This window comes from Megalobrama amblycephala, linkage group LG6 (genome assembly GCF_018812025.1).
Source record: "Megalobrama amblycephala isolate DHTTF-2021 linkage group LG6, ASM1881202v1, whole genome shotgun sequence".
Lineage (NCBI taxonomy): Eukaryota > Metazoa > Chordata > Actinopteri > Cypriniformes > Xenocyprididae > Megalobrama > Megalobrama amblycephala.
The window spans coordinates 34,174,843-34,188,112 of record NC_063049.1 but is presented as its reverse complement, the minus strand read 5'-3'; the positions used below and the strand labels follow the sequence as shown (position 1 = coordinate 34,188,112).

Genomic DNA, 13,270 nt, shown 5'->3' with positions numbered 1-13,270 from the left:
AATTGTGATTTTTCTCTAAGCTAATCTTAATTCAAATGGTGCAAGAATTGCTTACTGAGCTCATGAGAATTTCAAATGTAAGCAGTCAAATTGTGAACAAATTGCTATTTATGCAGCAATAATTCAAATGAATTACAAAAAAAAAAAAAAACATGTCCTATTATATTTTTTGTAAAATGCATCACAGTCCTTTTTGACAAATTAAATGTAAACAACAGAAAAACTATAAGTAAATAAAATTATTTGTAAACGTTCCAATGCTACTAAGCCTCAGTGCTCGCAATAATAATTACAATATCCCCGAATAGGTCTCCTATATGAGCATAATGCAAAGAAGGCTTGCTTTCAATCTAAGAAAACTCAAAATTAATGTTAAAATATACTGTTAAAACTATATATGTCTTTTAGTGAATACCATAAAGGGAAAGGCATTTCAGTTGAGGTTTGATTGAGAGTATAAAACTCATTCAGTTAAATAATAATGAGCCCCTAAAACTTTAAGGCTCATTCAGTCCAACATTTCGGAATATAAACTTATACATACATACAGTAAATGTGAATTCATACCGTAATCACACTATATTTTAGAGTAGATACTCTAAGCTTCACTACTGTATATATCACACAATTAATCTCTTCATCAAACAGCACACTCAAAAAGCAAAATAAAATTCTTAACACAGGAGCTATCAGTACAACTATAGAAACATGTATATATTTACACAACATATTCCATATGCAAAGGCTCTAAAATCAGTGTTCTAGTTAAAGCTGCCATGTTTTCTCTCAGCACTGTCAAAACTATTAGTTTGAATTTAACTAATACTGTGTCCTGAATTGATAGCACACTATTTCCTAATAAAGAGAAGTCAAATATTAAAATACTAAAAAGTTACGAATGGCAAAATGTTCAACTTCTATGAACTAGGACTTGGTGTATTTAGTTACAAGATGACAGCAGTATCCACGCAAGTTCCTTCATAAATATAACATTTAAAAAATAAAATTAAAATACCAGATGATTACTTTACAGACACCTTCACTAGTCCTCTAACACCTAAACAGTAACAATCTAATCTAACAATCTAATAATCACATATACAGTGCAACTCCTTGGTATTTGCTCCCAGTTTTGTTTTCAAAATAATGGCTACCTTTCAAATGCAAATTAATGTTGGTTTAAAGTGTTGTTTAAATCATGACAAAAGTTTTTATATTAGCATCATAAAAATAAAAAATGATGCATACATCTCATTGAAGGCAAACTAATCAACAAAATGTCATCTGATCTCATATAAAGGTCTATAAAAAGCACTTTTCTCATGGGCTTTTAGCGAGTTGTTTGTTAGAAGACAACAAAGATCTATAATCAGCAGCCTTAGTAGGACAGCCCTTCAGGACCAAAATCTGGCAACACATTTCAAGGTAAACAAAGAATCAGTCTTAAAGGTGCAAGAAGAGATTTCTGAGATACGCTGTTGACCGAGCACCACAATACACTTGTAGCCAATCAGCAGTAGGGGGCATGTCCACTCATGATGGGGGAGGAAAGAGAGTGAGATTTGAAGAAAGACTGTAGAAAGGGAGATGGCTGAGAGACATTACAAAAGAGAAAAAGTCAGAGGAATATCATTGGCAAAAAAAAGTGTTATGATCAGGCAAGAGCTTTAGGATCTGTGTTAATATTAGAAAAGCCTTGGAGAGCGCTGGAGAGACCTAAGCGGGAAGGCCTGAAAATGGACGCAGTGGATGCATTGTTTCTGCTCCATATGTGAGTGACATTGGTTTTGCGGTTTCACAGAAACAAGATATGCTGTTGTTGTAATGTTAGCTATTACAGAACAGTTTTGAGGGTCAAAGTTGTTTGTCTGGAGCTGGCATGCTGATGGGGACTAACAAAACTCTTGCTTAAAGGTACAATCTGTAAGATATTTGCAGTAAAATATCCAAAAACCACTAGGCTAGTGTTATATATTTTGTCCAGCTGATTACTAACAATATCTCTAATGTTTTCAACTACTTGTAAATCATGAGAAAATTCCCATTCTAAACAGTGACAGTACTAGGGTAATCTGAGTGGTTGATAGGGTGTTGCTATGCGGTTGCTAGGGTACTAGGGTGGTTGCTAAGGTGTTGCTATGCGGTTGGGGCAGTGCAGTCTCCTGTCAATGACGTCAGTTACCCTTTGTTACCACCTTTACTGACATAGAAACCACATGACAACAGTGTCGTGGACAAATGCGGAAGTAGTGTCTAGCGTCCAGCAAACCACTAGCTTGCTTCAAGCAGTTCCTTATTTACTTCTTGCACATTTTATGGTGGATTGTGTTACTTATTTATGGAACATAATTACTGTTTACCATCTGCCGCTGGTTCTGTCGACAAGGACAACTCCCGTAAACCTCATACTCGTGACCGGAAAAGCGGAAGCGCCGCCGGCGACTGTGTCATAATAAAAGTCCCGCTGCTCGTGGGGCGTGTTGATCAGTCGCTCCAGCGGCCTCGTTCAGCTCCCACAACACTCGATCCTGCTCTGCTTCATACTACAGTAACGTTAATAATTGCATCCATGAACATGAGTTCTTCCCGACTCCGATCCCTATTCTTTTGCACCGTCCGTTGAGATGGAGACCACATGTCCCAAGTTTCCGCTCTAAAACTTGGCGTCATCAAACTACGCCTTTGTTTTGAATAGGCTTCTAGCGACCTCTAGCGGAAAAAAATATTACAGATTGTACCTTTAAACTCTTGTGTACAGTATGTTTTTTTTTTTTGTTCTTCCTTGTTGTTTGTTTATCATCTTTGCTTTGTTTTTTCACTAAGCTTTATTTTGCTTTGCTTCAGCTATGATAAAGAGGCAAAGAGACATCTCTTGCATTGCGTGTTCATGGATTTTGGGGGTGGAGCAATGAAGGGAGGGGCGTGTTTGTTTGGTTTGATTTCAAATATCAACAGTTTCTCAAAAATCGCTTACTGCACCTTTAAGACTGACTCTTTGTTTTCCTTGCTGAATTTTGTATATCTGATAACTAAGTTGTGATAAAACTAAAACATGCATGTACAATGAGGTTCACAAGACTGAGACCACTAATGAAAATTATTATTTTGCCATTTAATTTAGTATAAAATGTATTACAAAAGATATAACATTAGCATAACAATTTCAAAAGTTGAATTAAAAGAGTCAAAAGTTGAATTAAAAATGTTAATACATTTCTTAGTATTTGGTTTGTCATCCTTTTTCTTTGACAGCAGTACTCAAGCTGTACAGACATGATCAATGTCAAATTTGGATCTTTTTTTTTCTTTTTCCTATTTTTAATTTTTTAAATTTTTTATTTAACTACAAATAAAAAACAAAATTCCAGCTTTTCAATGTAATCTCAGACTTCTGGACTGTATATTAATCAAATCAAACGCCTTTAAACCTCTTCTAACGTATTTATCTTACACAATGGCATCATTCAAATTTCCATAAATTATCAAAAAACAAATCAATTCAGCACTTACACTGACTTTAACAGAGATCTCACCTGCCCTTCTCCATGCAAATTCATAAGCATCGTCAGTCACATGACCTGAAATATGCTGATCAAAACATTGCCAGCAAGTAATTTCACGAACAACACAGAAGCACCATGAGCTGAACACTAGAGAGAATATCTCCCATCATTCTCAGCCAAACGCCAATTTTATGACCCAAAATGCTACAAGGTCCATCACAGAGACAAAGAGAACAATAATTAGCACCTGCATAACCGTGCTGCAAGACCGCAGCTTCCATGACTATGGCTTCACATTGGATCTACAGCTCGCTGGCACCTGACAGCCAGGCAAGGAGGAGTGCAATCAATGGCTTTTTCAATCCCATCTACAATCCACACCTCTGCATAGAGAGAACAGTTATCAGATCGCAGACTACACTACACTACAGAAGTGATGGCTGTTTTGCCCTCCACAGCAGATAAACCTCAAGCGAAGCCTGTAGCAGCAAGTTCAACCGTTCCACCAGGACTATATTCAGTCCCTGCCACAAAGGAGGAAGCCGATCAGCAGTGGAGTAAGAGTTAACAGGAGCTGCCATAAGTTCACCACCAAACAGGAAGATCTGGAACAAGGATCTGAGAGAAGAAAGAATTATATTATAATTTGAAATACATTAATCTTTCAAACAAGGTTCAAACATTTTACTTTGTTTGAACCTTGGCGGTCAAATACTGTGAAATTTAAAATAACCATTTCATATTTTACTAAATTTATCCAACCTCAATTGAGCGCATACATTTTTTAAATTTCTGTGCATCTTGGTGTTTCCATCCACTGTTTTTTATGCGATAACCCAAAATGCACATAAAAAAGGTGGATGGAAACATGGCTAATGTGGTCATGTGATGCACGTCTGACAGTAACTCACCTAAGCGAGCACTCTTGGTAGTGTTTAGATGGGGTATCTCATGAGGGAGGGGGCAGACGCTGCAGAAATCAGAGCAGGTGGGGCAGATGAGCTGCCCGCTGTAGACCCATCCATTCATTCGTACGCTCACGCTGATCACCTGACCAGTACGAACACATGAATAGGACTCGTTCTGCACCCAAACCAACAACCCTTGGGCTGTACAAGTCACCTGCACCACAAATCACAGTAAAATATTACAGTTTCAAATTGATTATTTCACATACAAAATACATTATATTTCACAATATTACTGTTTTACTTGATCAACTAAATGCAGCCTTTGTGAGGATAACACTGAGCATAACAAAAACATTTTAAAAATCTTACCGACCCCAAACTTTTGAATGAGCTCACCCCTCACTCACTGCTAATATTGTTACCTTATAGCAACCACTGCCCCAGTCTGGGTAGGTCATTAGTTTGGTGCACTGCTCCATTACGAATGCTGACTTTTGGTATAGACACACCGATCCTGGGCCGTACTGTTCCGCCCCATAGTTTCTCCATGTGGCTAAAAAAAGCAAACCCCAACAGTCTCAACAGTTGTGGAATGGAGGAAGAGTTTGCATCCAAAAAAAACACTGAAAGGATGTGAGGGAGTGGCATCTCACCTGGCTGGTTCTCCTGTATCCTGCAGTAAGAGCTGCGCTGGTATTCTCCACCCACATGCCAACTAAACTCCTGGCTAAAGGGACAGTAGTCTGCAATCTCCACGGCCCCTCCGTATGCTGATAAATCCTCCTCAGGGACACCAGGGATATTGTCAAAATACTACAGGATGATATAATCAATATGATTTAATCAATCTTTTAACATTTTACAATACAGTTTAATTTGTAAACATTAGTTTACTACATCACTTAAAGGGATAGTTCACCCAAAAATGAAAATTCTGTCATCGTTTTCTCACTCTCCAAACCTGTATAAATTTCTTTGTTCTACAGTACACAAAGGTAGATATTTGGAATAATGTTTGTAACCAAGCAGATCTTGTCCCCATTGACTACCATAGTAGGAAAAAAAAATACTATGGCAGTCAATGGGGGGCGAAATCTGCTTGGTTACAAACATTATTCCAAATATCTACCTTTGTGCACTGTAGAACAAAGAAATTTATACAGGTTTGGAACAACTTGAGAGTGAGAAAACGATTCATTTTTGGGTGAACTATCCCTTTAAGAACTAACAATGAAAAATACCTCTAAAGCATTAATTAATCTTTGTTAATTTAAACATTTACTAATACTTTATTAAAATCAAAAGTTGTATCTGTTAATATTATTTAATGAACAATTAAAACTAACAATGAACAATTGTATTTTTATTAACTAATGTTGACAAAGATTAATAAATACTGTAACAAATGTATTGCTCATTGTTAGTTAATGCATTAACTAATGTTAACTAACCAGTCCTTACTGAAAAGTGTTACATCAACTTTCTATAAAGGCAGTCATTCTGGATTTACACAATTAACAAGTAACCAACAGGTACCCTGTCAAGTCAATTCATTTTATTAGCTCTTTTCACAATACATATTGTTTTAAGCAGCTTTATAGAAAATCAATGTTAAATGTTTATAATATTTTAATGTGAGAACAGCAGATTGAGTGAAGATTGAAGTGAAGATTACACAGGCTATTCACCAGTACGCTTACTTACATATGCAGTTCTGCTAATCTTACCTGATACTCTACAGGAAGTGAATGAGGAAACTTTTGCAGGTTGCACACGGCCACTGCCAGCTGGTCCTGCCTGCAGGTGAGCTGCAGAGGTGCGCTCCTCACAGAATCACAGTATGGGCTTAGTGTTGGCCTCCTGGCTCAAACACACAAGGCAAAACCCCATCAGGAATAGGTGTCCATTGGCCTTTTCCACAATTCTATATGTTTAAGTCTATGAAACTCCAATTTCTCTAGATAATGTACAATAAGACACTGGGTCCAACCTGAAATAAAGAACTAGTGCAAATGTACAATATTCATAATCTGTTTCAGTAGCACTTGTAATATCACAAGTTTGATTTCTACATAAAAAAAATGAACTGATTAAATAGTTTTTATGCACTGGTATGTCATTTTAGATAAAAGCATCTGCTGAAATGCATAAACGCAAGTGCACTTACTACAACAAATATTTTTATTCAAGAGTGCACAGAGTTTTATCATATGCATTTTTCTAGAAATTTTATTTATGCATCTCATGTATAAAAGCTTACGTATGGCGATGTTGGTCTATCCAGAATTTACAGCTTTTCATCACAAAGTCGCACCCCAAACCTCTTCCCCACTCCAAGTTCTCTGCCATACTATAATTGGCCCTGTACCACCTTAAAACAGAAGATAGCACAGAGGAGTCAATCACAAGACAGCCTTACAATTCTAGTGCTTAAATTTCACTTAAACATGAATGTTCACACCTGAATTGACTGCATTACCGATGAGCAACAATACTTCTCTTACCCTGTATCCTCCATTATGGCCAAAGTAATTCTGGAAAACACTCTGTTCTGAGTGTGAGATCCAGTCATTGCCTCATTCTGTCAAAATAAAACATTCTGAAATCAATAAAAATAGTACTTTGACAGTACTGACACTGTTAAGTGTACTGTTTATTACCTCTAACAGACGTTTTTCCCAGTGGTTGAACTCTGTGCCAGCACCTCCCTGGTTCTCCAGTTCCATGCCCTCTAGAATGGGGCAATTAAAATGTCTCCTGGCTTCCTCCTGATAAAACATCAAAACAAATCATGTAGCTTAATGGATTATATACATGGTGTTCCTTTAAAAGGAAAGAAAAAGAAATACTTACCACTACACGTGGGGTGGCCAAAAGATGGACAGTGTGTCTAACCATGTGGCCGCCACGGATGTCCCATAGCCGAGTTGCTCTTTTAATGACTTTATCACTCCACTGATATAACCCTAAACTGAAAGAGATATATAGAACAAAATAAACACAGTGTATGTCAGGGCTCTATACTGTGACTAAATGGTCACATTTTGTGACCTCTTTTCCTGCTGGTAAGCTGATACGCTCTGCCATTTCTGTTGCGTATGAGAAACATTAAATGGCAAACACACCTAAATCGGAAGGAAACTTAGGGCCTGTTTACACATGGTCAATTCATGCGTTTTTACTGATCGGATAGCCATCTGGTTTGTTAAAACAGTTCCATTTACACTTGGCTGCAAAAAATGTGTCTCCACAGAACAAATATAAATCTGATCTTCAATTCGCACGCTATATGCAATGGAGTTCACATCTATGAAAACAACAGATACATTTTTTTTTTTTTTTTTTACTACAATAATAACCATTTTAACTTGCAATATAATTGTCAAAGTTACAATTCTTTGGGAAGTTGCATTACATATGCATGATGCTACTGTATATTTTATGTAAATATTTTTTAATATTTCAAGCTGAATTGAAATGAATACACAAACATAACAATAACCTTTCATTGTATGCAGGTAGACCACTTGCAGAACGTGGTGTCAAAGGTTTTCCATCATCATCGTGGTAAAAGGCAAAGAGTCCTGCTGAAAAACCCTTAGAAACAAAACACATAATTGAACAATCTATAAAAAAAAAGTCTCTTTAAAGGGTTAGTTCACCCAAAAATGAAATGTCTGTCATTAATTACTCACCCTCATGTCGTTCCAAACCCGTAAGACCTAAGTTCCTGTTCATTTCCAGATATTTTTGCTAAAATCCAAGGTTTTTTTTTTTTTTATCCACCATAGAAAGCAAAGTAATTACCGTCATTCAAGGTCCAGAAAGGTAGTAAAGACATCATTAAAACAGTCAACGTGACTACAGTGGTTCAACCTTAATGTTATGAAGTGGTGAAAATACTTTTTGTGTGCAAAACAACATTATTCAACAATTTCTTCTCTACACTGTCAGACTCGTACGCAGTGAACGCAGTTCAGCGCTTCCATGTTTACATCTGAACGCTGGCTCAGTATTGTCTGGCTCCTGTGTCAGCATCACACACATGCGTCGTGTTGTTCACGTAAACAGGCGTCGAGCAATACTGAGTCGGTGTTGTGACTTAGAACCTGGAAGCGCTACAACGAAAATAGCGTACGAGAATGACAGGGGAGAGATGAATTTGTTGAATAAAGTCATTATTTTTGTTTTGTTTTTGCACACAAAAAGTATTCTCGTCACTTCACAACATTAAGGTTGAACCACTGCAACTTTTCTGGACAGTGAATGTGGTAATTTCATTGCTTTCTATTGAGGATAAAAATCCTCTAGAATTTCATCAAAAATATCTTAATTTGTGTTCAAAGATGAACGAAGGTCTTACAGGAGTGGAACAACATGAGGGCGAGTACTTAATGACAGAAATTTCCTTCTTGGGTGAACTAACCCTTTAAGTCAAGTGGATGTGCAGAGCTTAATGTTGTTACCAGGGCATGTATGATCTCGTGTTTGACTGTGGACAGCATCCCTTCAAACTCCTGAGGTTGAGTAGAGATCATATTGGGACACAGATTGGCATATCCAGCGATGGGCCTGTATTAAGAAATTCTGTAGTTAGTATCAGCTGCACATTAGACTGTGCACACTAAATCACAGCGTAACAAAAAGCAAATCAAAATCAGCTACATTCCTACTTCATTAATTCTTGTCATTACCTGTCCAGTTCAGACTCCAGCTGGCAGTACGCTGCATAGGCTACGATGTTCTCTTGTCCACAACGCTCTGTAGTCATCGCACTAACGTACAACACAAAATCTGCCCTCGCCACCCCCTCACCATCGGGAGGACCGGCGGGACCGCAGGACTTTCCAGACTCACTGCAAACCCTGCATTGCTAAAGGAGAAGAACTTGTTCATATATATATAAATATATATATATATATATATATATATATATATATATATATATATATATTACAGTACAGTCCAAAAGTTTGGAAGCACTAAGATTTTTAATGTTTTTAAAAGAAGTTTCGTCTGCTCACCAAGGCTACATTTATTTAATTAAAAATACAGTAAAAAACAGTAATATTGTGAAATATTATTACAATTTAAAATAACTGTGTACTATTTAAATATATTTGACAAAGTAATTTATTCCTGTGATGCAAAGCTGAATTTTCAGCATCGTTACTCCAGTCTTCAGTGTCACATGATCCTTCAGAAATCATTCTAATATGCTGATTTGCTGCTCAATAAACATTTATGATTATTTTCAATGTTGAAAACAGTTGTGTACTTTTTTTTTCAGGATTCCTTGATGAATAGAAAGTTCAAAAGAACAGCATTTATCTGAAATACAAAGCTTCTGTAGCATTATACACTACCGTTCAAAAGTTTGGGGTCAGTAAGAATTTTTATTTTTATTTTTTTGAAAAGAAATTATAGAAATGAATACTTTTATTCAGCAAGGATGCATTAAATCAATCAAAAGTGGCAGTAAAGACATTTATAATGTTACAAAAGATTAGATTTCAGATAAACACTGTTCTTTTGAACTTTCTATTCATCAAATAATCCTGAAAAAAAATATTGTACACAAAAATTTTGTACAATTGTACACATTAAATGTTTCTTGAGCAGCAGATCAGCATATTAGAATGATTTCTGAAGGATCATGTGACACTGAAGACTGGAGTAATGATGCTGAAAATTCAGCTTTGCCATCACAGGAATAAATTACTTTGTGAAATATATTCAAATAGAAAACAGTTATTTTAAATTGCAATAATATTTCACAATATTACTGTTTTTTACTGTATTTACCTGCAATATAATTATATTCATCAATTTTACAATATTTTGCTCTTTTCGTTGCTTTATTAGGTGCAATATTTGTCAAATACACAAATGTTTCAGATGTTTTCATGCTGCAACAGAAATACTCAATGCTTTATGTACTGCAAACAGACTCTATACACAAGTTTCCTGGTTTAAGTCTTCTGGGAATTATGTAAATACACCATTCCTATTTTACTTATTTCTGTTGTATTTCTGTTAACTCCCACAGTAAAATCTGACCCAATTTTAAAAAAGGACACCTCAAATGATTAGGCTGATTGTTACAGACACAACTTAATTTTAATACACTGCTCATTATATGCCAACGGGTAGACTAAATAGGCTTTGGTGGGTAAATCAAACAAGTATGAAATATGCGGAACATTGCTCATATTAATCTACAAAATTAAAACATGACGAACAAAATCACTTGATGCTTTTGGACGTACTAATCTATATGGTTTATATGCAACAAAAATATAATACCATTATTATGTGGACAAAAAATATTATAATAATAAGTAAGTTTTTTTGGAGGGACCGACCTGCAAATGTTGTTCGGGGACAACAACTGGGCCACACTTGGTGATGCCTGCACAAGGTCCTTGACAGTAGCGATGTGGATCATCTCTTTTCCTAAGGTACTGATTGGTTTCACATTGCCTTATAAGTAAGAAAATATATTGGGTATTACAAAAAAGATTAAGTACCCACCAAGCATCCAGAAGGACAGACCACAGTGCAATTTTAAGAGGATTTACTGTCAGACAACACAGCTCAGAAGAGAATTACCTGCTCAGTAATATTGGACCAGACTGCCTACGAACCCTGAAGGCCTTTTGAAGATAATCAATAGCCTGTGGGAGGAGCTTGTACTTGAAACAAAGCAGAAAAAGATCAATAATGCAAGCACGCATCCTAATTAGAGGTGAAATGCCATTTTTAAGATTTAACAAAAAACATTTGACTGATAATAAGAAGTCAAAATATACCTTCACAAGGCTGCATTTGGCTTCATCTAACCTGTGCGAGCAGTAAGGACATTGTGAAGTCAATGTATGGTCATGATAATGTGGTATTCCTGCATTTAATAAAATATAAACCAATAACTAACCCATCCAAGCTGGAGTCATACTCTATCTGGATCTTTAACTGCTGGTCAGTGCTTCTTTTGATCAATCTGTCTGGCTTTAGAAACACTTTATGTATCACCTAGAAATGCAAACAGCAGAGATTAGATTATTTCAAGTATTGGTAAAGTAATATTAAATAATATTATAAAATAGTATTTTATAGATTGAGAAGGGAGAGGTGACTTTCATTAAATGGAAAAATAAGTTTAGACTGCTAAATAATTTCTATTGTGTTACACAGAAGACATAATTAGATTAGAACAACATAAAGATGAGTATTTTTATTTTTATTATTATTATTTTCATTTTAAGGTGACACCATCCTGATTAATGTCTGTTAAAGGGATAGTTCACCCAAAAATGAAAATTATGTCAATTTATTCAACTTCATGTAACATTCTTTCCTCTGTGGAACATAAAAGGAGACCTTAGGCAGATTGACAGCCCCAGTCACCATTCATTTTGGGGGGAGGAGCAGAACATGGCATGATATTAAGAAGGCACAGCCAAACAATTTGCTACACATCTCATATTCGGGGACCAGAAGAAAGAAAGAGAAGAAGAACTGACCTCTGTAGGCAGGGGCACTTTATGGTCACAGGTGTGGGTCTGTGCGCCGGTGATGAAGAAGAAGATGATGGTGTTAAGGAGTAAAGCAGCTGTAACTGATCGAGGCTGCCGCCATCCTGACGCCATCATTCAAACCGTGACATTAACAGTCATATCTCCGTTCTGTCATGCTGCAGAAAGCCCTTCGATATCGCACAAAATTGAGGGATGCTCAGTGAGGAAATAAGCAGTTCATTAAACCGGCTTCATCCATAAATCCAGAGCAACGTGAATGCAGAAACAATGCTTCAAAATAAAATGTCAAAATAAAAGTCTGCATCCAGTATAAATGTAATAATATGGTGTCTACTTTGGACAATAAAAGTATTTTTTTATAAATTCAGTTCTAATTTAAATTTAATTTTGTGTAAAATGTAAAACTGACATTATAACACTCTCCAATATTTGGAGAATGAGTCAAAAAAGAGAAAAAATAGTAAAGAGATTATGTATGTTATGTAACCTCATGACTGCATGTTTAAAGGATTAGTTCACTTTCAAATTAAAATTTCCTGATAATTTACTCACCCCCATGTCATCCAAGATGTTCATGTCTTTCTTTCTTCAGTCGAAAAGAAATGAAGGTTTTTGATGAAAACATTCCAGGATTATTCTCCATATAGTGGACTTCAATGGAGCCCAAACGGTTGAAGGTCAGAAATGAGGTGCGTTCCATTCGACCGTAAGTGGACTGCGAAGTGGACTTCACAGGGTATTTTGCCATCTTAAGTGAGATTCCATTCCGAAGGGAGCGAACATGTTCAGTTCGAAGGGCACTGCGAACGGCATAGGGAATAAAGGAACATCGATACATCACTTCACAGGAAGTAGAGAGGTAAAATTACCCAACTGTCATTGCGCACCACATCACCATTCAGAACTACGATGAAGCAGAGCTCTGCTGCTGCTCTGGTTTTGAGTATTCATACATTTTATACGAACGAAAGTATGAATGGTTATGGCGATGAGTGTTAGATTTGTATATTTTATTGTATGAATAGTGACAAAGTAAAAGTGTTGACAAGCAGCTAAGGCTCTATCATTTATTTTATTTTATTTTATTTTATTTAACGTTATCTCAGGAGTGTTTATGCGGCTGCGCGTGGAAAAGAAAGCGCACGAGACCATGGATTAAGAATACATACAGTTAACCAAATGAGAATTTATTTTCATATGGCATGACAGTTACAGCTTCAAATCTGTTAAGAGTAAATTTTAAATTCGAAAGTAAATTAAAATATCTATTTATTTATTTATGTTATCAATCTCTGCGACACTGTCGTTGACTTTCTTT

General features: G+C 36.1%; 1 protein-coding gene across 1 annotated transcript; it reads right to left on the bottom strand.

Annotated features, from left to right (window-relative positions):
• Positions 1 to 2,718: 2,718 nt before the first annotated feature.
• On the bottom strand, positions 2,719 to 12,267 carry lmln (leishmanolysin-like (metallopeptidase M8 family)). The gene is made up of 17 exons (XM_048194273.1): positions 11,938 to 12,267; positions 11,349 to 11,446; positions 11,227 to 11,257; positions 11,027 to 11,109; positions 10,780 to 10,897; positions 9,109 to 9,287; positions 8,881 to 8,986; positions 7,917 to 8,011; positions 7,268 to 7,385; positions 7,075 to 7,182; positions 6,919 to 6,995; positions 6,675 to 6,785; positions 6,142 to 6,274; positions 5,068 to 5,227; positions 4,837 to 4,967; positions 4,415 to 4,625; positions 2,719 to 4,121 (listed from the first exon to the last, which is right to left on the bottom strand). The coding sequence occupies exons 1-17, from the start codon at positions 12,064 to 12,066 to the stop codon at positions 4,021 to 4,023; spliced, it is 1,989 nt and encodes a 662-aa protein (XP_048050230.1). The 5' UTR covers positions 12,067 to 12,267; the 3' UTR covers positions 2,719 to 4,020.
• Positions 12,268 to 13,270: the final 1,003 nt, after the last annotated feature.

Bases quoted from the DNA above. Each gene is read 5' to 3' on its own strand.
- lmln (XM_048194273.1), bottom strand. From the start codon at position 12,066: ATGATGGCGTCAGGATGGCGGCAGCCTCGATCAGTTACAGCTGCTTTA. The intron at 6,786-6,918 runs GTAAGAGAAGTA...TTCTGTTTTAAG, and splicing joins GCCATAATGGAGGATACAGG to GTGGTACAGGGCCAATTATA. The intron at 6,275-6,674 runs GTAAGCTTTTAT...TGTTTGAGCCAG, and splicing joins ATAGACCAACATCGCCATAC to GAGGCCAACACTAAGCCCAT.